The sequence below is a fragment of the Octopus sinensis genome, linkage group LG11, assembly GCF_006345805.1.
Source record: "Octopus sinensis linkage group LG11, ASM634580v1, whole genome shotgun sequence".
Classification (NCBI taxonomy): Eukaryota; Metazoa; Mollusca; class Cephalopoda; order Octopoda; family Octopodidae; genus Octopus; species Octopus sinensis.
Genome location: NC_043007.1, coordinates 66,992,611 through 67,014,027, shown reverse-complemented (window position 1 = coordinate 67,014,027; position 21,417 = coordinate 66,992,611). Strand labels below are relative to the sequence as shown.

The 21,417-nt window shown below is 38.5% G+C and overlaps 1 protein-coding gene across 12 annotated transcripts in view; it reads left to right on the top strand.

The window, feature by feature from the left end:
- LOC115217392 (ral GTPase-activating protein subunit alpha-1) overlaps nucleotides 1–21,417 on the top strand; it is a 288,611-nt gene that overhangs the window by 225,002 nt on the left and 42,192 nt on the right. Inside the window, exon 49 of one of the 12 annotated variants that reach the window (XM_036507633.1) lies at nucleotides 21,024–21,088. The exons of the other annotated variants lie outside the window; for them this stretch is intronic. Coding sequence (XP_036363526.1) covers nucleotides 21,024–21,073 — 50 coding nt within the window. The 3' untranslated portion in view covers nucleotides 21,074–21,088. Of the gene's footprint in view, nucleotides 1–21,023; nucleotides 21,089–21,417 lie in introns of those variants that run through there. 12 annotated transcript variants of the gene reach the window in all.

The following is a 21,417-nucleotide window of genomic DNA, read 5'->3' as shown; positions in this document are numbered from 1 at the left end:
TGTTAGCTGTGTAACACACATTGTGTAGCTGTGTAACACATTCGTTGTTCTGTAACTGTTAGTTGTGTAACACTTTTGTTGTTCTGTAACTGTTAGCTGTGTAACACACATTGTGTAGCTGTGTAACACTCACATTGATGTGTAACATGCTCATTGATGTAAAACTGTTCATACTCATTGGTGTATAACTTTTAGTTGTATAACATGCTCATTCATGCATAACATTTCAATGATGTGTATCATTCTCATTCATGTATAACATTTCATTGATTTATAACATTCTCATTCATGTGTAACATATCATTAACATATCATTGATGTATAAATATTCTCATTAATGTGTAACTGTGTGGTATTGTCATTGGCATGCAACAGTAACACGTGTAACGTTCTCACCAATGTGTAACTGTTAACTGTGTAACACCCTCATAAAGCTATAACTGTTTGCTGTGTAACATTCTCATTTTTATGTAACAGGTAGGTGTCTAAATCTTTCATTCATGTGTGTAAATGTTAGTTATCCATGTGTAGTATTTTCACTGGTGTGTAACTGTTAGTAATGTAACACTTATTGATGTGTAACAGTGTTAACATTGTCATTGATGTGTGATTGCTAAATGTGTAACACTTTCATTAATGTATAACTGTGTAACACCCTTGTAAATCTGTAACTGTCTGCTGTGTAACATTCTTGTTCTGTAGTAGGTAGGTGTGTAAAATTCCCATCAACGTGTAGCTGGTAGTTAACCATTAGCAATGTAAGATTTAATGTTGTATAACAGTGGAACAGTTTCAATGATGCGTAACTCTTAAATGTGTAACATTTTCATTAACGTCAAGCTGTCCCACATTGTCATGCATGTGTAACTCTTAGCTGTGTATCACCCTTATTGATATGTAACTGTCGTCTGTGTCACATTTTCATTAATTTGGAACTGTTATATGTGTATCATTCTCCTCATTGGTGTGTAGCTGTTAGCTGTGTCACATTTTCATTAATGTGTATTGTTTAGGTGTATTAATTGATGTGTGACATGCTTATTAATGTAACTGTCATCTGTGTAACACAATAGCCCTTTAGCGTTAAGATCACTCTGTCAAATGTAATGCTTATTTATTCACAGTGTTTAGAATTAATCACCATTATCTTGTTGCTTCAAGATGGTGTGATGAAATGATTGTTTATTTTTAGAATGACATTATCAGGTAGGTGTGAGAGGCTGGAGCTGATCAGTTTGAACATAAAGCAAGTAGAATATTTGGGCCCGATGGCTGGTTTAAATGCTAAAGAATTAATGTGTAACTGTAAGTTGTGTGACAGTCTCACTGTTATGTAATGCAGTCATTGATGGTTATAATTCTTTTTTTTTTTGCTGCTTTTGCAGATTCCCATGACTCTCTTGCCATCTAATTCCATTTTTATGAATTTGAATTGGGAGCTTGAGTCATTATGACTCTTTTATTTGCTGATTGCACAACCATGGATGCCATCCCTATGGATGCATTGCAGTTACTCTCTTGATGGAGCTTGGAGACCCTGACTGTTGATCTTCTGGGACTCCTCCACTCAGCATCGATGTAAGAAGTACTGTTTGCACAGTTGAGCTCCTCTGCTACCTCTTCACAATCTGCCATGTTGCAGCCCCATGACTTTGCTGTATCCTTGGCAGGGGACAGACTATGAACTGTGTAACAATCAGTTCAGTTTTGATATTCATATATAATTGTCAGCCAAGTTATAGAATTGGTAAAGCAATGGACTAGATCTCTTATCAAACTTTTGCTTCTCAATGCTCTGAGTTCAACCCCTGCTAGGGAGGATTTTATTTTTAATGCCTATGTAATTAATAAAGTAGATACCAGTTAGCTATTGAACTTCATTGATTTGACTTGAGAAATTTGAGGACTGTTGTGGATGTAAAATCAAATCTATGCTTATATCTAAGAAGAGTAGCAGAGACAGTCTGGAAAGTAGTTTGGTTGATTAAATTATCGTATTTACTGTTGTCCATTTTGCGTTTGTATTCAAATCCTGCAGATTTTGATCTGTTGATAAAACAGATACCAGTAATACACAAGTATCATTTAACTGGCTATAACTCTCTTTCCCTAACTCAACATTTGAGCTTCTTCACATCTCACAGAATGAAGCAAACAGCAAATATCTTCATATATAGGTGCAGGCATGGTTTTGTGGTTACAAAGTTTGCTTCCCAATTATATTCAGGGTTTATGGTTCAGTCCTACTGTGTGGCATCTTGGACAAGTGTCTTCTACTATAGCCTAGGCCAACCAAATTTGGTTGAGGGAAATTGCAAAAAAATCTAATATATGTATACATATATTATATTTTACGATGGTCATTTTTTTTTTGCTAAATAAAAACACATGCTATATATTTGTTCTTCACCTCAGAGTTGTTTTATTATTGTTCTTATTTTGTGTCCCTTGTCTGGAAATCTTTCATCACGCATCTTGTGACCTCTTCAGTGACTCTCCATTCCATGTGTCTCCTCCTGATCTGTTTAGTTCATTCTGTCATTCTATGGTGTGTATCATTATCTGCACATGTGTTGCATGCATGCACGTGTGTATATATATACATATATATTATATATATAGTGAGAAGATTCAAATAAACATATTTGGGCTTGATACATTAAAATAGACACTATCTCCATATCAGCTCACCTGCATTTCTCTTGTAGCCACTCTTTACCCTGTGGATTTAGTCCTCAATAAAGACTTTGGAGTACAAGTTCAGATCAGTTGAGAACTAATACATGTTTTCCATATGAAGCATCTCTGGATCTCACCTAGCTAGCAAAACTTTGGAAGTAGTAACTTACAATCTTCTATGTCAATAAAGCACTATAGACACTATTGTTCCTGAAAGTTGTTTTTATACCTTCTATGGACTGCTTGAAGCTTACTAACTTCCTACACTTTGATCCTTGGATCTTACCTTTACATATCATCATCATCGTCGTCATCATTTAATGTCCGTCTTCCATGCTGGCATGGGTGGGTCTGTGTAGTTTATGTCTCCTTGTTTTGACATCATGCAATAGATATAAACAAGTGCTATCGTCATACAAGCAGTGTTCCTTGTTTCCAGTATTTTGTGTAAACATGTCCAGCCATGGGGAAATATTTCCTTACTTGGAAAAAGGTGAGGGTTGGTGACGGGAAGGGCATCTGACAGCAGATAAATCTGTCTCAACAAATGTCATGTAATCCATGCAAACATGGAAAAGTGAATGTTAAAATGATGACGGTAGCTGTGGTGGTAGTGATGGTAGTAGTGAAATTGGTAGTGGTGGTAGCAGTGGTAGTGAAAGTGATTCTTTTATCTGCTGTTTTTTTTACTTATTTCAGTCATTGGACTGCAGCCATGCTGAGGCACCACCGTGAAAAATTTAGTTAAACAAACCAACCTCCCCACCCAACTCCAGTTCTTTTTTTTTTTTCTTTTTAAAGCCTGGTTCTTATTCTCTTGGGTTCTTTTGCTGGACTGCTAAGTGCAGGAATATAAACAAACCAACACTAGTTGTCAGGTAGGGTGGCATAGTTTTGCCCTTGGGCAACTGAAATTTTGCATTGAAGTCCAGTTTTCTCAAAATCATTGGCTGTGTGGCTTTTTGGGTAATTTAATTACTTTGCATATTTTTAAAGAAATTCAACTTGTATTGTCTTCAGATTTACTTGAATGCAACAAATTTGAGTGAATCAGTAATATCTTCAGAACAACTGCAGACTGTCAACTCCATTTTAAAGTAATTTTACCTAAAATATAGGGAATTCATATACGTGAATTTAAGTAGTAATAGTCATGCAAAACCAGGTACTGCTGCTAGTTTATTATACAGCATAACTGGCACTCCATTGGTTACGATGACCAGGGTTCCAGTTGACCTGATCAACAGAACAGCCTGCTTGTGAAATTAACATGCATGTGGCTGAGCACTCCACAGACAGGCGTACCCTTAACGTACTTCTCAAGGAGATTCAGCATGACACAGTGTGACAAGGCTGGCCCTTTAAAATACAGGTACTACTCATTTTTGCCAGCAGTGTGAAATAAAGTGTCTTGCTCAATGATACAATGTGCCCCCCAGGAATTGAACTCCTGGCCTTACAATCGTGAGCCAAATATCCTAACCACTAAACCACGTGCCTTCACACATTATAACTATTTAGCCATAAGGCACTGATTGATGGCAGCAGAATTATAGAAAATGGCGTTAATGGGAGCATAATTTATTTCATCACCATAATCATTATCATGATCATGATCATGATGTCTGGTTTTTTATTCTGATGTGATGAATTCTTCATATTAGTTTATTACCCTTGTTTATTCATCTTGACCCTGCGTTCTCTTGTCTTTAGCTCTTTAGCATTCAGATTATTCTGTCAAATGCAAGGTTTATTGATTCACATTGTTTTCAATTAATCATTTATTATCTCATAGCTTTGAGATTTCATACCATGATGTGACTGATTATTTTGTTGAATGAATTAGTAGTAGGGTGGGTATGAAAGGCCAGATTTGGCCAGTTTGAATATAAAACCAGTAAAATATCTGAGCTGGATAAAGACCCCCTTTGGTCATGAATGACCATAGAATTGCACCTAGAAAGTTACCCTCCCAGGCACAAGTCTGGGCAATGTTGCTTATGGAAGACCAGCAATCACCCATGCATACCAGATTCCCCTCTCCACGCCACCAGTGTTATCCAAGGGAAAGGCAAAGGCCGATACAGCTTGGCACCAGTGATGTCGCAACTCATTTCTACAGATGAGTGACTGGAGCAATGTGTAATAAAGTGCCTTGCTCAAGAACACAACACTCAACCCAGTTCAAGAACTGAACATGCTACCTCATGATTGTAAACCTGACACTCTAACCACTGAGCCATGTGCTGGATATGTTTGGCTTAGATGCTAAATGGTTATGGTCCAGTATTGAGATTTCATTTCATTACTTATTTCCCCTAGCCCCCATCTCTACCCTAGGTTCATTCTACCATCAGCACTTTCTACTGTCAGTCAGTACAGAATACTTTTTGAACCCAAAATTTTTTTTGTCCATTCATACATCACATGTTTGTACCAGTATTGTCATATCTCCTTCCTACATATGTTCACTTGTTGTCCTTAATGCATGGCTGCTTGCTTAGTTTAGGGTGTTATTGCAAACATTCTGTAGCCTTTAACCCATTAGCATTCAGATTTCTCTGTCAAACATAATGCTTATTTGTTCACATTGTTTAGAAATTAATCATGGCCTATCTTGTAGCTTTGAAGTTTCAATGATGTGATAGTTTTATTTTAGAATGACGTTGTAGGTTAGGTGTGAGAGATTGGTGCTGGCCAGGTTGAACATAAGACAAGTAGAATATTTGGGCTGGATAAAGGGTAAAAACCTACTTCAGTCATGAATGACCACAGGATTGCACCTAGAGTTAAAGTCACTCATGCATACTAGCCTCCCCTCTCCATGCCACTGATGTTATCCAAGGGAAATGCAAAGACAGATACTGCCTGGTACCAGTGATGTCTCAACTCATTTCTGCAGCTGAGTGAGCTGGAGCAATGTGAGATAAAGAACACAACACACAGTTGCACCTGGAAATTGAATTCACTACCACATTGTTGGGAGTCTGATGCTCTAACAACTGAGCCATGGGCTGGATACGGCTGGTTTAAATGCTAAAGAGTTAAGGTATTACCTGACAACTACATTTTGATGTAACATATTTTATCATTAAAGTCAGCTTTCTTAGGGCATTAGCAGAGCTGCTAGAGTGCTGGGCAGGCTGCCATGTGGCACTCATTCTAACTCACTGTATCCTGAGTTCAAATCCCACTTAGAGCAGCCTTACTTTTCATCTTTTCAGGGTTGAGAAAATAAACAGTTGAGGGTAGTGGATTAGTGGACCTGTAAGGTACCTTGTGGTATTTATCCTAGCTCTTTGTATTCTGAATTTTTGGGTAATAGATGTAATCTTGAATTAATACCACCCCTCCTTGTCCTAGTCCTTGGGTACTTTCAGCAGAATTCACTCTGTTGCAAACATTTGAGACAAGTCTCTTAGCTTGAGAATAATTTCTTCTCTTGGAGTCTCTGAAAGAAAAAAACCCCAACATAAATGACCCTTCATGGTTTCTACCCTTCCCTCTTTGATTAAATGGCCAAAAAAAGAAGCCCATCTCTTGCTAGGATGTTAACTAGGGTTTAAGAGACAGCTGGTGTCATCAGCATTTAACATCTCTTTTCCATTCTGGCATGGGTTGGACTGTTTGACAGGAGTTAGCAAGCTGGAGAACTTGCACCAGGCTCCAATTGTCAGTTTTGGCATGGTTTCTACAGCCAGATACTCTTCCTAATGCCAACCACTTTACAGAGTGTACTGTGTGCTTTTCATGTGGCACCAACATGGGTGCTTTCTATGTGGTACCAGCACAGGTGCTGTTTACATGGCACTGGTATGTTAGAGTAACTAAAATAGAAAACAAAGAGTTCAACTAAGAATTGAACCGTCATTGTACATCAACCAACTAAATGCTTACTACCACCATCACCAATGCTATGTCTTACTCCCTCCCTTGGTATATCTTGACGAGAGAGTAGACTCCACTAATATAACTTGTCCTGGATTATATCTTATGAAGACAAAAGTCCTCAGGGCTACTCCAAATCACCCAATAAGGTCACAGTGGCTTGCAGTAGAAATGCCAAGCACAGTTATAACAGGACACAGTATGAGACTTACACACCTATTGCCCTCCCCCTCACCAGGCCTTCTCTCTGATAAACTCTTCCTTCCTCTGACTGCAGCCCGCTGCCTATTTCTCTATCAGTCTGTCCATCTGTCTATGTCTGTCTGTCTCTCTCTTTCTTGGTGACATGCACTATTGTACTTTTCTTACCAAGTCTTCTGCTTCTCTTTGTCACATTGCGATTTTTTTTTGTTTTCTTTTGTTGATGGTGATGGTGGAATTAGTGGTTGACTGATTGTATTGGTGTGTTGGTGATGGTGGTGGTGGTGGTGGTGGTTGTGTGTCAAGTGTTGGCTGGGTGGGCATAGGTGCATATTGTGTATGTATGTGTGTGTGTGTGTGTGTGTTCTTCTTTGATTCCTGCACAGGCTGAGGGTGTGTGGGAGGCTTTGTATATTATAGTAGTAGTGGTGGTGGTGGTAGGCAATTAGGAAGAGGTTGAGGGAAAATTGCCTGGAATGTTCTCCTGTCCTCCAGATTGTCGTTACTCTCCTCTTCTTCTTCCTTTCCCTCTCTTCCTTCTCCTTTTCACCACCACAGCAGATATCTTGACATTGTCAATATAATTCTCATGATGTGGCCAGGGATGATGATGATGAGAATCATAATCATTGTCATTCTGAACAGACCTTCTTGCCTCATTTTAGTAACGTTTCACTAATTCATCATCACCGTCCCTTTAATATCATTACTACTATCATCATCACCATCATCATCATCATCATCATCAATACTACCACCACCATCATCATCATCATCACCACCACCATTATCATCATAAAGAACACCACCAGCACCATCACCACCACCATCGCCACCACCATCGTCATCATCATCATCATTGTCATCATCATTGCAATAGTCAATCTTCATTATTACTATTGTTGTTGGGATCAAGAAAATCATTTCACTTTTGCTCTGGTAACTTGCATGTTTCTTCTTATCTCCATTATCATCAAACTAACTCGGCATTGTTTCCATCCTCCTCCTCATCATCATCATCATCGGCATCATCTGCTCCACACAAACCCCCACTCATGCCTCACCCCCCTCTCTCTCTCTCTCTGCATCTTTTTCTCTATTCATTTGTAATTTACTCTCTTCTCCCCCACCCCGCCCCCGCCACTTCTTCCTCAGTCCTCTCACTACACTGCATGCTATAGTACACACTAATAAACACTGTACTCTAATCCTCCCCTACCATGTCAGCCAGTGGGTGGTGAGTGTGCGGGGGGGGGGGAAGTAGTGCTGGGTGTGGGTGGTTCTGCATTGTTGGTGGAGTGGTTAACAAGGGAGGTCTATCATAACTGTCCCCCTCCCTGATCCTCCACTACTGCTGCTGCTGGACTAATTCATCACCCATGCCCCCCCCCCCGGATCCTTTTTCCCCTGATGGGTGGGGGTTGGGGCACACTAACTAATGACAGCCATGAATGACCCAAGACATTTTAGTCCCCCTCCCACCCTGCCCCACGGGGATATTTACACACATAGTGATACCAGTGAAGGGAGGAGGAAGAAGAGGAGGGCACGTGTGCACATACACAATCACACACTCACATACACATATTGACATACATGCACATGCATTTAATACATGCTTACATGCAAATTCACTTTCTTACACACTAACATATATGCACTTACGTATATATTAATACATACATATATGCATACATACACACATACATGCAAAGATGCTAAGAAGCACTCTCACTCACACAATTTTATACACACAGTTATATAAAGATACTAATGCATTTATATACAGGCGGTTACTTAGTAACTCTAACACACACACACATGCACACACATGACAAACTGTTTTCAGTTTCTGTCTACCAAATTCATTCACACATTTTTAAACCCAAAACAAAGCATGTTTTAGAAATAAAAAAATAATTAAACAGAATGATGTTTAGAACTATTACTTGGTATTTCTAATATTTCAGGCATAGTGCACCGTCTTCAGGAAATTTACAGAGTAAAGATGTTGACAGCTGATTTCTCTGTTACACACACACGACAAGCTTTTTTTAGTTTCTGTCTACTGAATTCATTCACAAGGATTTGGTCCACTACAGGGTTATAGTAGAAGACACTTGCCCAAGGTTCCATGCAAGGGGACTGAACCTGAGACCATGTGGTTGGGAAGCAAACTTCTTACTGCATAGTTACTGTTTATTTTGTAGGGATTAGTATGGTCAGTTTAGTTGTCCTGATTGCTTGACCAGTACCTAATTAATTGATCATCCCCCACCCCACTCACCAAAGAACCAAAAGTAAAGATGATTGTTGTGGGATTCGAAAACAGGACATAAGCATAAATAAATTCTTCAAAATAACTTAATCTACTGCTTTACCAATTCTGCTGTCCACTAGCCTTGTCATAATACTGAACAATCAATATAGTTTTCTGTTTGAATGGTTACATTTTTATAGGGAGAGTGTATTGTCGTTTCAGTTGACCCCAGCACTTTCATGGGTTCTTAGTTTATGGACAGCTGTAGGAATGAATGTCAAAATGGGCTCTGAATGTCATCTCTGCTACTCTTCTCATTTCTGACCCCTTACCAGTTAATAATAATCTTTTCTACTAAAGGAAGCTATGAGAGTCAAACAAAAAAGGTTGTCCATGTTGTCGTCAAAGCATTGGGTTCAATACTACTCAACCTGAAGAAATATTTGGGAACTTTAGAAATACCCTACAATCTTGGTGTTTTGCTAAAATTGGCTTCACTTTATGCATGATCGGCACTTGTGCCGGTGGCACATGAACAAAACATTCAAGCGAGGTTGTTACCAGTGCCGCTGGACTAACTTCTGCGCAGGTGGCACATAAAAAACACCATTTTGAATGTGGCCGTTGCCAGTACTGCCAGACTGGCCCTCCTGCCGGTGGCACGTAAAAGCACCCACTACACTCTCGGAGTGGTTGGCATTAGGAAGGGCATCCAGTTGTAGAAATTCTGACAGATCAGATTGGAGTCTGGTGCAGCCATCTGGCTCACCAGTCCTCAGTCAAATTGTCCTACCCATGCTAGCATGGAAAGCAGACGTTAAATGATGAGGATGAACTACATGCATACTGCATGAAGTACCGTTTGTCTGAGACCCTTGTTGTGGCTTGACAGACAGTACAAACTCCTGGTGCACACAATATCTTCAATCAACAGCATCACAATATTGGATACTGTGCAACGTCTTCAATAATAGTACCAGTTCAAAACTGAATGGAAGAAATATATTTCAAGTACTTAAGATTGAGGTATTGGAGGGAAGAGGAGTTACAGAGGATAGACCAAAGATCAGGAAAATTTCTCACAATACATGGAGTCTTCCACTCTAAGAACAACTCTGACAGGCTGTATCTAACCAGGCACAAAGGTGGGCAAGAACTAATTAAACTTATATATGCTCAGAAGGAAACAGCTTGGGGGTGGGGCGGTATATCAGGAGTGCCATAGAACCCTTGCTTGTTCGTGTGAGAATATCTGGTACAGTCAGGACAGACACTTGCTTGGAGGTGGAGGAATACAAAGGAAAAAGAACAAGAAAGACAAAAGAGAATGGAATGGAAAAATGATGTATGAGCAGTTTGTGAGAAAGGTGAGCAAGAATACTGATACCATTGGAAAGTAACACTGGCTTAGGAAAGTGCTTGAAGCCAGAGACAGAAGTGCTTACCTGTGTTGTGCAGGAACAAGTACTTAGAACAAATTACACCCAATAAATGGATTGATAATATAGAAGAAAGTAACAAGTGCAGTTTGTGCAGTGATAAAGGTGAGAATGACACCATGTAATAAGCATTGGTGTGGGCACTGGTGCCACATAAAAAGCACCCAGTATACTCTGTAAAGTGGTTGGTGTTAGGCAGGGCATCCAGCTGTAGAAACCAAGCCAAAACAAACTATGGAGCCTGGTGTGGCCCCTGGCCTTGCCAGCTCCTGTCAAGCCATCCAACCTGTGCTAGCATGGAAAACAGCCGTTAAATGTCGATAATGATGATTGATGAAACCTGGCCCAAAAAGATTATAAAGGAAGACATGATAATGTTGCAAGAATAATTCATTGGGAGCTGTGTGAGAAGCATAGATTGGATAAAGTAAAGATGTGGTATGGGTAAACCCAAGAAGGAGTAATTGAGAATAACATGTTAGGGATACTGTGGGATATAATGATCCAATGTGATCATGGAAATGAACATCGAAAACCAGGTGTAGTGGTTAGGGTGAAGAAGTGGTAAAAACGTGTTTAATCATGGATATAAGCATGTGCTAATTATGACATTGTATTGGAAAGAATAATAGAAGCTGGTCAGACATGATGATTTGAATTGGGAAATAAAAAGTCTCTGATCATTAAAGAAGGTGAGTGTTATACCTGTTGTTGTTGGAGCCTTGGAACTATAATTACCAAACTAGCAAACTGTACTGGAAAGCTAGCAGTTAATGTGAAGATAAAGCATCTACAGAAGACAGTGTTGGTTGGAACTGCACAAATCCTCCACAGAGTTCTCCAATCTGAATGAAGAGTGTTACATATATGGCCACTGTTGTGGACAACTGACACTTTGTTACATTCTCCAGTAAAGTTATTTTGTTTAATAATAATAATAATAATAATAATCCTGTCTACTAAATGCATGAGGCTTGAAATTTGGTGGGAGGGGACAGTCGATTAGATTGACCAGTATCCAACTGATATTTATCTTATCAACCCTGAAGGGATGAAAGGCAAAGCTGATGTCAGTGGGATTTGAACTCAAAACATAAAGACGGATGAAATGCTGTTAAGCATTTTGCCTTGTGTGCTAACGATTCTGCCAGCTTGCCACCTTAAATAATAATGATAGTAATAATAATAATCATAATCTTTTCTACTAAAGGCACAAGGCCTGAAATTTTGGGGCAGAGGACTAGTCAATTACATTGACCCATTGTTTCACTGGTACTTAATTCATTGACCCTGAAAGGATGAAAAAGGCAAAGTTGACCTCGGCAGAATTTAAACTCAGAATGTATAGAGATGGATCAAATTCTGCTAAGCATTTTGCCTGGTATGCTAGTCAGCTCACCACCTTAATAATAATAACAGCAACAACAACAACACTGGGGAACAAAGTTTCCATTGTATTGATACCAGCTTTTGTTCTTGCCTAATTTAAGTGAGCTGAATTCAAATCTGAAGTTTTTTTCTGTAAGCTTTAGATTTTTTGCAACTCAACATTCTTATTTTACATGAAATTTGGATGCCTCTCACATGCTGACATACTCCATTTGAAAAATTTATCACCATGCAGTCTTAAAATTAGGCTCAGAGCAACCATCTTGGTAAAGATATTCTTTATATATTCGCAAGAATGTGTAGTTACATCACTGTATACATTAAAGTTCAAAAAAAGATTAAAAAATGACTTGTGTAGAATAAAATGTGTCACCATTTGTTAAATGGGGAACATCCATTATAATCAAATACGAGTATGTGCTAATCCTTGCTACTTTAAATTGACCTAAAATTAACATATTTTGACATAAAGATGATAGGTACATAAATATGATGGGTAATTCAACAGAATTGATATTAATGGAATCCTAAGATCAAATAGGTTCAGGTGAGGCAACACTTTGTGTTTATTGCTCTTGCATTTGTGGACTTTCTCAGGACAATCTTGTTTGATGCTCTAACAGTGGTCTGCCATTGTATTTTTGTCCCTTTACCCTTGGTAGCTCTTTTCCATGGTCATGAGGTCCTGATAGAAGCTCTCTCCCTGTTTATTATTTACAGATTCTTGGGGAATCAATCAAGGTAACTATTCAGGAAATGGGAGCTTAACACTCATGTTGCACCCAAGATTGCAAAAGGCTAACAGCATTCTAAAAACCAGAACTTCATAGTTCTCTGTTTTATTTTGTTACTAAGAAAGCTTTGTACGACTGCTACAAAAGACAGCCATGCTGCCTTCTCCTTATCATTCTTTTCCTTGACAAATTCCTTATTACAAATAAGGGCATGAATTTTAGGTCCATTGAATACACCTGCTTTCATCTTCTCAAAAGACAAAATAGAAACTGTATGTTGAAAACATTCACCATCAATATTCAATGCCTTCATGAACTGTTTAATTCAGCCACACTTTGTATAGAGTGGTAGGAAATAATTTTCTTTTCTTGGTTTATAACTGGGTTGTTCACAAATTCACAATGTTTGGCATACCTTCTTCCAGAGTTTCATGGATGGGTCTCTCCTGTGTTGAGAGTTTCGTTTTGTGCTTGGCTGTCCCACATGTTGAGATAACAGAAATTTCGTGAAGCTTTTATATTGACCAGTGAGAAAGTTGACCATTTTCAGGTTTATACAAATGATCCAGTAGTGCTCATGGTATTTGAGTAAGCCAATGACCATTTTTATGTCATGTTTTTCTTGCAAATGCATTGAGGTGATCCGCTTGGATCACTCCATAAACATTGCCATTGTGAAAGAGAACTCACTTGAGGCTGTGATTAGAGCTATCCAGAGATAATCATTCTGTTGGACTATATGATGAGGTAACACCTTATTGCATGGATGACTTGGGATGTCATGGCAGTAGTAAACAAGCTGCCTGTCTTCTGAAAAAAAAAAGACGACAATAGTCTGGTCTTGCTTTTGGAAATATGAAACTTGCAGAAAAATCAAGTAGGTTTTTCTTGCAGCTTGGAAGCTAATAAATCAGCTGTTTTCTTGGAGAGCCCCAAATCATGAACTGTCATTCAATTCCATTTTGATAAACTGCTGAGGGGTTCCTGACTGTTTGGTATCATATGAGAAGTCTTCAGATTCAAAAACCATTTCTTGCTAATGGTTCTGCCACTTACTGCCTTATTGTCATTATTATTAATATTATTAATAATCCTTTTTACTAAAGGCACAAGGCCCGCAATTTGGAGGAGAGGGATAGTTGATTACATTGACCCCAGTACTCAACTGGTACTTATTTTAATGACTGCGAAAGGATGAAAAGCAAAGTCAGTGTTGGTGGAATTTGAACTCAGAATGCTGAGACGCACAAAATACTGCAAAGCATTCTGTCTGGTGTGTTAAAGATTTGGCCAGCTTGCTCTCTTAATAATAACAATAATAGTAATAATAATGGTTTCTGATTTAGGGATAAGTTCAATAATTTTCAGGGGAATGGATACCATCTACCTCAGTACTATCATTGACCCCAGAGGGATGAAAGGCAAAGTTGACTGCAGTAGAATTTGAACACAAAATGTAGTGTTGAAACAAATGTCACTAGATATTTTTTCTGATGCTCTAACGACTTTCCAATCCATTGCCTTTTAAGGGATGAAAGGTAAATTTGACCTGAGTGGCATCTAAAATTTAAACAAAATCAGTGGAAGCTAAATATCACAAGGTATTTTCTGATATACTAATGAATCTGTCAGTCAGCCATTCTCAAAGTATTAACAATGATCATAATATGAAAATCTACATTGAAAACATAACAGATCTAAATGACCTTATATGCTGTGCAGGTTCTGTTGCTGTCTTCTTCTTCCAATCAGGACTCACGCCATTAGCCACAAAGAATAATCTCTAATTCAAGCCTACTCTAAGCTACTAAGAATGTGTTTGGCAACTTGAAGATCCACCCACCACATGTGATAGACTGGCGGTTGCACGGGCGTGAAAGCTACATTGTTATCCTCATTCCGTAAATGGTAGCTTTTTAATGGGTGGAGAGCTGAACCATCCTGGGGTACAGAGGATTTGCAATCTAGACTAGGGTCTGAAAGTTTACCACACCATAGTGGCTTACACCATGGTTCCTCTGCTTTGTGGCAGAAGTAGGAAGAAAGAGTGAGAGAAAGTTGTGGTGAAAGAGTACAGTGGGGTTCACCACCACCCCCACCGGAGCCTTGTGGAGCTTAGGTATTTTTGCTCAATAAACACTCACAATGCCTGGTCTGGGAATCAAAACCGCATTCTTATGGCCACGAGTCTGCTGCCCCTCACCACTGTGCCATTGCGCTTCCCTCTGTTGCTGTGCAAACCCTTGGGGTTAAAAGTGACAGAAAAACAAATGACAAAGCTTTATGGTGGGAATAAAGGCTTGAGAATCAAATTGAGCAGAAAATCTGCTCAACACATGGCTGTGATGCTACCCTACTACTACAGCTCATTATCAGAGATGCACATGTCAGCTACTAAGGTGACATGCTCAACTGGTTATGGTCAAGCAGCTGTGGTAGTGAGCAGAGTATTTGCTGCAGCCCTTCTTTTATACATGTACATCATAACACTTCCAATCAGTTAAGATCAGGAGCCAGTGTCTGGCATTATTGTTGTTGCTGTTGCTGCTGCTGTTCTTGTTGTTGTTTAGGGTGCAGAGCTGGCAGAATTGTTGCTAAGTATTTCATCTGTCTTCATCTGAGTTTAAATTTTTCCAAGGTTGACTTTGCCTTTCATTCTTCCGAGGTTGATAAAATAAGTACCAGTTGAGTACTGGGATTGATGTAATCGACTTATCCCCTCCCCCATCCACCGAACTTGCTGGGCTTGCACCAAAATTCGAAACAATTACTTTAGGCAGCAAGCTGGCAGAATTGTTTGCATGCCAGGTGAAATGTTTAACGGAATTTCATCTGTTGCTATGTTCTGAGTTCAAATTCCGCTGAGGTCGACTTTGCCTTTCATCCTTTTGGGGTCGATAAATTAAATACCTGTGAAACACTTGGGTCGATATAATTGACTAGGCCCCACCCAATAAATTTGAGGCCTTGTATCTCCAGTAGAAAGGATTATTATTATTATTATTATTATTATTATGCAACAAGCTGGCAGAATTGTTGGCATGCTGGTTGAAATGTTTAGCAGTATTTTGCCTGTCGCTACATTCTGAGTGCAAATTCTGCCAAGGTCGACTTTGCCATTCATCCTTTTGGCGTTGATAAATTAAGTGCCAGTGAAACACTGGCCTCACCCAATAAATCTGAGGCCTTGTATCTCCAGTAGAAAGGATTATTATTATTATTATTATTATTATTATTATTATTATTATTATTACTATTATTATTATTATGCAGCAAGCTGGCAGAATTGTTAGCATGCTGGGCGAAATGCTTAACGGAATTTCATCTGTTGCTATGTTCTAAGTCAACTTTGCCTTTCATCCTTTCAGGGTTGATAAATTAAGTGCCAGTGAAATACTGGGGTTGATATAATTGACTAGGCCCAACCCAATAAATCTGGGGTCTTGTGTCTCCAGCAGAAAGGATGATTATTATTATTATTATTATTATTATTATTATTTATTATTATTATGTTGCTATGTTCTGAGTGCAAATTCCACTGAAGTCAACTTTGTCTTTCATCCTTTCGGGTTGATAAAATAAGTACCAATTGAACACTGGTGTCAATGTAATTGACTAGCCCTCTCTCCCAAAATTGCTGCCCTTTTGGTAAAATTTGAAACCATTATTATTATTATTAGTATAAAAAGTGGTAGAGTAACCGAATTGGTCAGGCACAAACTTAAAACTGCAATCAGCAAAGCACCAGATTTAATGCTTTATTGTATTTAATGATGTGTTTTTACTTTGTGTTTTTATCTTGCTAGGATCAGCCTTTTGTCTTTTATCCATGCCCCCCACCAACTCCTGAACAGTTTTACAATGGGGTAGGGTTTTTAGGAAAAAGAAAAAAATTTAAGTACCAGTGTTCATACTGGAACCTGATTATAAATCATTTTAATTAATTGAAATATATTATTATCTTAAGTTATCAAGTCATAGATTGGGATGAGCAGCATTTGAGCCATGTATGCGTGGAGGTGTGAGATTGATGATGGTGGTGGTATATTGTGTGTAGCAGGGTGCTGAGTACATGTGTATGGTGTGTGTGTGGTCTAACTGTAGTAATTGCTGAGAATGATAGGCAGCTTTATAAAATGTAGTGGTGGTTGTGGTAGTGGGTGGATTTCAGAGTACCAATGGTTGGTTGTTGTCATTTGGTCCCAGGTCAACCCTGATTTCACAAACCTATGATTAAAGGCATTCCAGCTGTGACCATCTTGTTTTTTTTTTTTTTGTGTATTATTGTTATTTCTGTAGGTAACCCAGAATCACATTAACCAGCAACTCCTTTTTTTTTTTTTTCATCCTTTTTCTTTTAAGATAGTAGTGTGATTCGAGAGAGATATGGCTGCTATTTTTAGCAGGTCAAATGACTGCAAAGAGGCTTTGTTGTGATGGGTATGGATGGAGGATAGTGAAGGTAATAGTGTGATGTGATGTGATGTGATGCATGGGATGTTTAAGAATGTGATTATGTTGGGTATGGTTGCTGGGTGTTTGTGGTTGGGTGAAGAAATTTAGTTATGATGGTGACAGTGTGTGTATATATGTGTGTGTGTGTGTGCATGCATGTATGTATGTATGTTTGGATGCATGCATGCATGCTTTAGAGCTTGATTGTGGAAGTAGGGAAGATTATGGGGGTACTATATTTTGTGTGTGTGCGTGTGTGTATTTGTGTGTAGGTTGTGGTGGTGATTGGAAACTATAGATATGGTAGTGATGATGATGGGGAGGGGGGCAGAGAGAGAGAAAGAGAGCAATAGAGGGAAATCTGGTCATGTTTGATAGGTGGGTTAGAGTGGGTGTATTATAGGATTGGACTGTAATTGGAACAAGGCTAGGGGGTGGAGCAAAAATTAATTTACATATCTGTAGTGGTGATGGTGGTGATGGTAGTGTAGGTGGTGATAGAAGAGTTTGTAATTGTTATGGTAGTTCTGCTGTGGCTAAATAAAGGAAGAATTTGGTAGCTGCCGAGTAGAGTGCATGTTTGTATGCATTTTTGTGTGCGTTTGTTTATGTGTGTGTATGTATGTGTGTGTGTGTGTGTGTGTGTGTATGTGTGTCTTCGTAAGGAGGTGATAGAAAATAAAGAACTCCACTGATGGTGAGAGTGAGAGAGAGAGAGAGAGAGAGAGAGTGGTTGGTTGGTGGTGCAAGGACATAAAAATAGTGGGTAAATGTTAATTAGTTTGTATGATGATGATGATGTGTGTGTGTGTGTGGATGGGATGGGTTATAAATTTCTGACTGATTTAAGAAGGGTTGGCTAACCATAGTCTTTGAGAAACTTTCAAGAATTTCTAATTTTTTTTTAAAGAAAAACAAAAAAAAAAATGCCCCAAAAAACAGAGAGCTCGCTCTTATTAATAACAACACAAATATTGATAACTAATAAAATAGAAAAACAAAATCAGGCAAAATTAAAAGAAATGTGAAGTCTACAACTTAAAAACAAGTGAAGCAATAAATAAATAACACAATATATAAGATTAGTAAACAACACCAGCAACAACAACAACAATTTTAAAAAAAAGCAGTAAAGGATACAACAATATCTAGCAAGAACAATAAAGAATAAAACAATAAATATACAATAAACATTTTTTTATACAAAAAATAAAATAAAAATGAGAAAAGAATAACAGAATCTATGATCAACACAATTAAACAGTAAAACAACAGAATTTCAAAAAAAAAAAATTAAAGAAAATCAGAATGCAAAACAGCAACAAAACCCAATAAACTAACTAAAAATAATTCACTAAATCAAATAAAACTATAAGAAATTAACTCACAACATCAATAACAAGAGACAATAAAATGAAATAGATGGAGGTGTGAAATGTGATTTTTTGCTCTCTTGATAATTGTTAGGTTATCTTTGTTGTTGTTTGTTATATTGAACTTTTTTTTTTTTGAGAAAAATCAATTATATTAGTTGTTGTAATTATCACCATTGTTGTTTGCATTTTAGTTTATTTGCAAATTTGGACTTTTCCCCCCCCTGCCTTTCCTTTTTTTTTCTATTTTTTGCTATCTCGTGTTGTTACTCGTAAAATGCAAAGCAAGAAGCAAAATGGATCTCTGTCACATTTGGTGATGAGTCATCAGTAGCTTAATCAAACTGAGTTACCTGCTCATCGCATTAATGTGTAAGTGGCTGAGTATTCCACAGACATGTGTACTTTCATCCCTTGTTCCCCCGTGAAATTCTCAGGCAGAAATCATCATGATTTGTGCATGGATGTGGCTGGATCTTTGAATTGCGGGGGGGCGGGGGGGTGCACGTGAGTGTACAACAATTTTGTCATTTCAAGTACGAGGGTTAATGGTGACAACTATCTCTTTCCCTTAAAGAAAATTGCTTTCTTCATGACTAATAGAATCCTTAGCCTACCAGGAAAAATGCTTAGTGACATTTCATCTGTCGTTACATTCTGAGTTCAAATTCCAGTGAGATCAACTTTGCCTTTCATCCTTTCTGGGTCAATAAAATAATCTCTGTTACTCTTTTACTTGTTTCAGTCATTTGACTGCGGCCATGCTGGAGCACCGCCTTTAGTTGAGCAAATCGACCCCGGGACTTATTTTTTGTAAGCCCAGTACTTATTCTATCGGTCTCTTTTGCCGAACCGCTAAGTGACGGGGACGTAAACACACCAGCATCGGTTGTCAAGCAATACTAGGGGGACAAACACAAACACACATACATATATATATACATATATATGACAGGCTTCTTTTCAGTTTCCGTCTACCAAATCCACTCACAAGGCATTGGTTGGCCCGGGGCTATAGCAGAAGACACTTGCCCAAGATGCCACGCAGTGGGACTGAACCTGGAACCATGTGGTTGGTTAGCAAGCTACTTACCACACAGCCACTCCTATTTCTATTATTGCCACAAGGGGCTAAACACAGAGGGGACAAACAAGGACAGACATAGGTATTAAGTCGATTACATCGACCCCAGTGTGTAACTGGTACTTAATTTATCGACCCCGAAAGGATGAAAGGCAAAGTCGACCTCGGCGGAATTTGAACTCCCAACGTAACGCAAACGAAATACCGCTAAGCATTTCACCCGGCGTGCTAACGTTTCTGCCAGCTCACCTCCTTAAATAAAATAATACCAGTTAGGCACTGGAGTTGGTGTGATCAACTTACCCTCTCTCCTGAAATTGCTGGCTTTGGACCAAAATTATTATTATTATTATTATTATTATTATTATTATATTATTATTATAAAGGTGGCGAGATGGCAGAATTGTTAGCATGCCAGGCAAAATGCTCAGCAGCATTTTGTCCAGCTTTACGTTCTGAGTTCAAATTCTGCCGAGGTCGACTTTGCCTTTTATCCTTTCAAGGCTGATAAATTAAGTACCCGTGAATCACTGGGGGCGATGTAATCTACCAATCCTTTCTTCCAAAATTTCAGCCCTCATGCCTTTAGTAGAAAGGATTATTATTATTACTATTATTATAAAGGCTGCAAGCTGGCAGAATCGTTAGCATGCCAGGTGAAATGCTTAGCAGTATTTTGCTTGTCGCTATGTTCTGAGTTCAAATTCCACCGAGGTCAACTTTGCTTTTAATCCTTTTGAGGTCGATAAATTAAGTACTGGTTGCGTACTGGAGTTGATCTTATCGACTTGCCCCCTCCCCCAAAATTTTGGGGCCTTGTGCCTAAAGGAGAAAAGTTTCTTCTTCTTCTTCTTCAGGCAGAATCATTAGCACACTATCTGATGAGCTTCCACACAGTTTCCATCCCATCTCCCTAATTTAATTTGCAAGGATTGGGTTGACCCTGAATCCCAAATTAAAGGTACTTGCCCAATATGTCATGTACTGCTTCCATTCTACTCTCTGAAATGAATACTTATCTCAATTCCTTTCCTGTGAATTGTTAAAACATTTTAGCATTTAAATTGGCCATATCAGGCCCAGATATTCCACTTGCTTTATGTTTAGACTGACCAGATCTAACCTCTCATACTTACCCTACAATGTAATTCTAAAAATATACAATCATATCATCGAAATCTCATAGCTGTGAGAAAATGCATCATTAATTCAAAACAATGTGAATCATTTGAATGCTAAAGAATTAATCCCTTTTCCACCTTCACTCTGATATAGCACCACCCTCCTCCTCCTCTTCTGTTGCTATAGCAATTCATCGTCATCATCAGCATCATTCTCCTTATTTTAACACAAACACTACCTGTATTGACACTAGCAGTTCATCCCAGCATCATGATGATGAGGATGATGATCATCATCATGAAGATCATCATCATCATCATCATCGTCATCATCATCATCATCATCATCATCATTCTTTGTTATTGTATCTACTATAATGAGCATTATCGTTCTTTTCAGTTTCTCCACAAAACCATCGTAGCCATAGCAAGCATTGGATTCATCATTGATATCGTTATGATCATCATCATCATCGTCTTCATCATCATGGTATGGACCTCACTCAGCTGCTGTCATTAGAACCATTGTCATCATGGCTGCCATCATCACCACCACTGTTGTTTTTTAATAATCATCATTATCATCATGATTACTAATCTTCACCTTTATATCATCACCACTACTATCATTAACGAGGACTGCCACAAACCACCATGGTTTTTATAGCTGTCATCATCATCATCATCATCATTTTCTTTTCTTTGTACTCTCTCCTCATTCTTCTTCGTCGTCGTCGTCTTCTTCTTCTTTCTTCCTCTTCTTTCTTCTTCTTCTTCTCCTCTTTCTTCTTCTT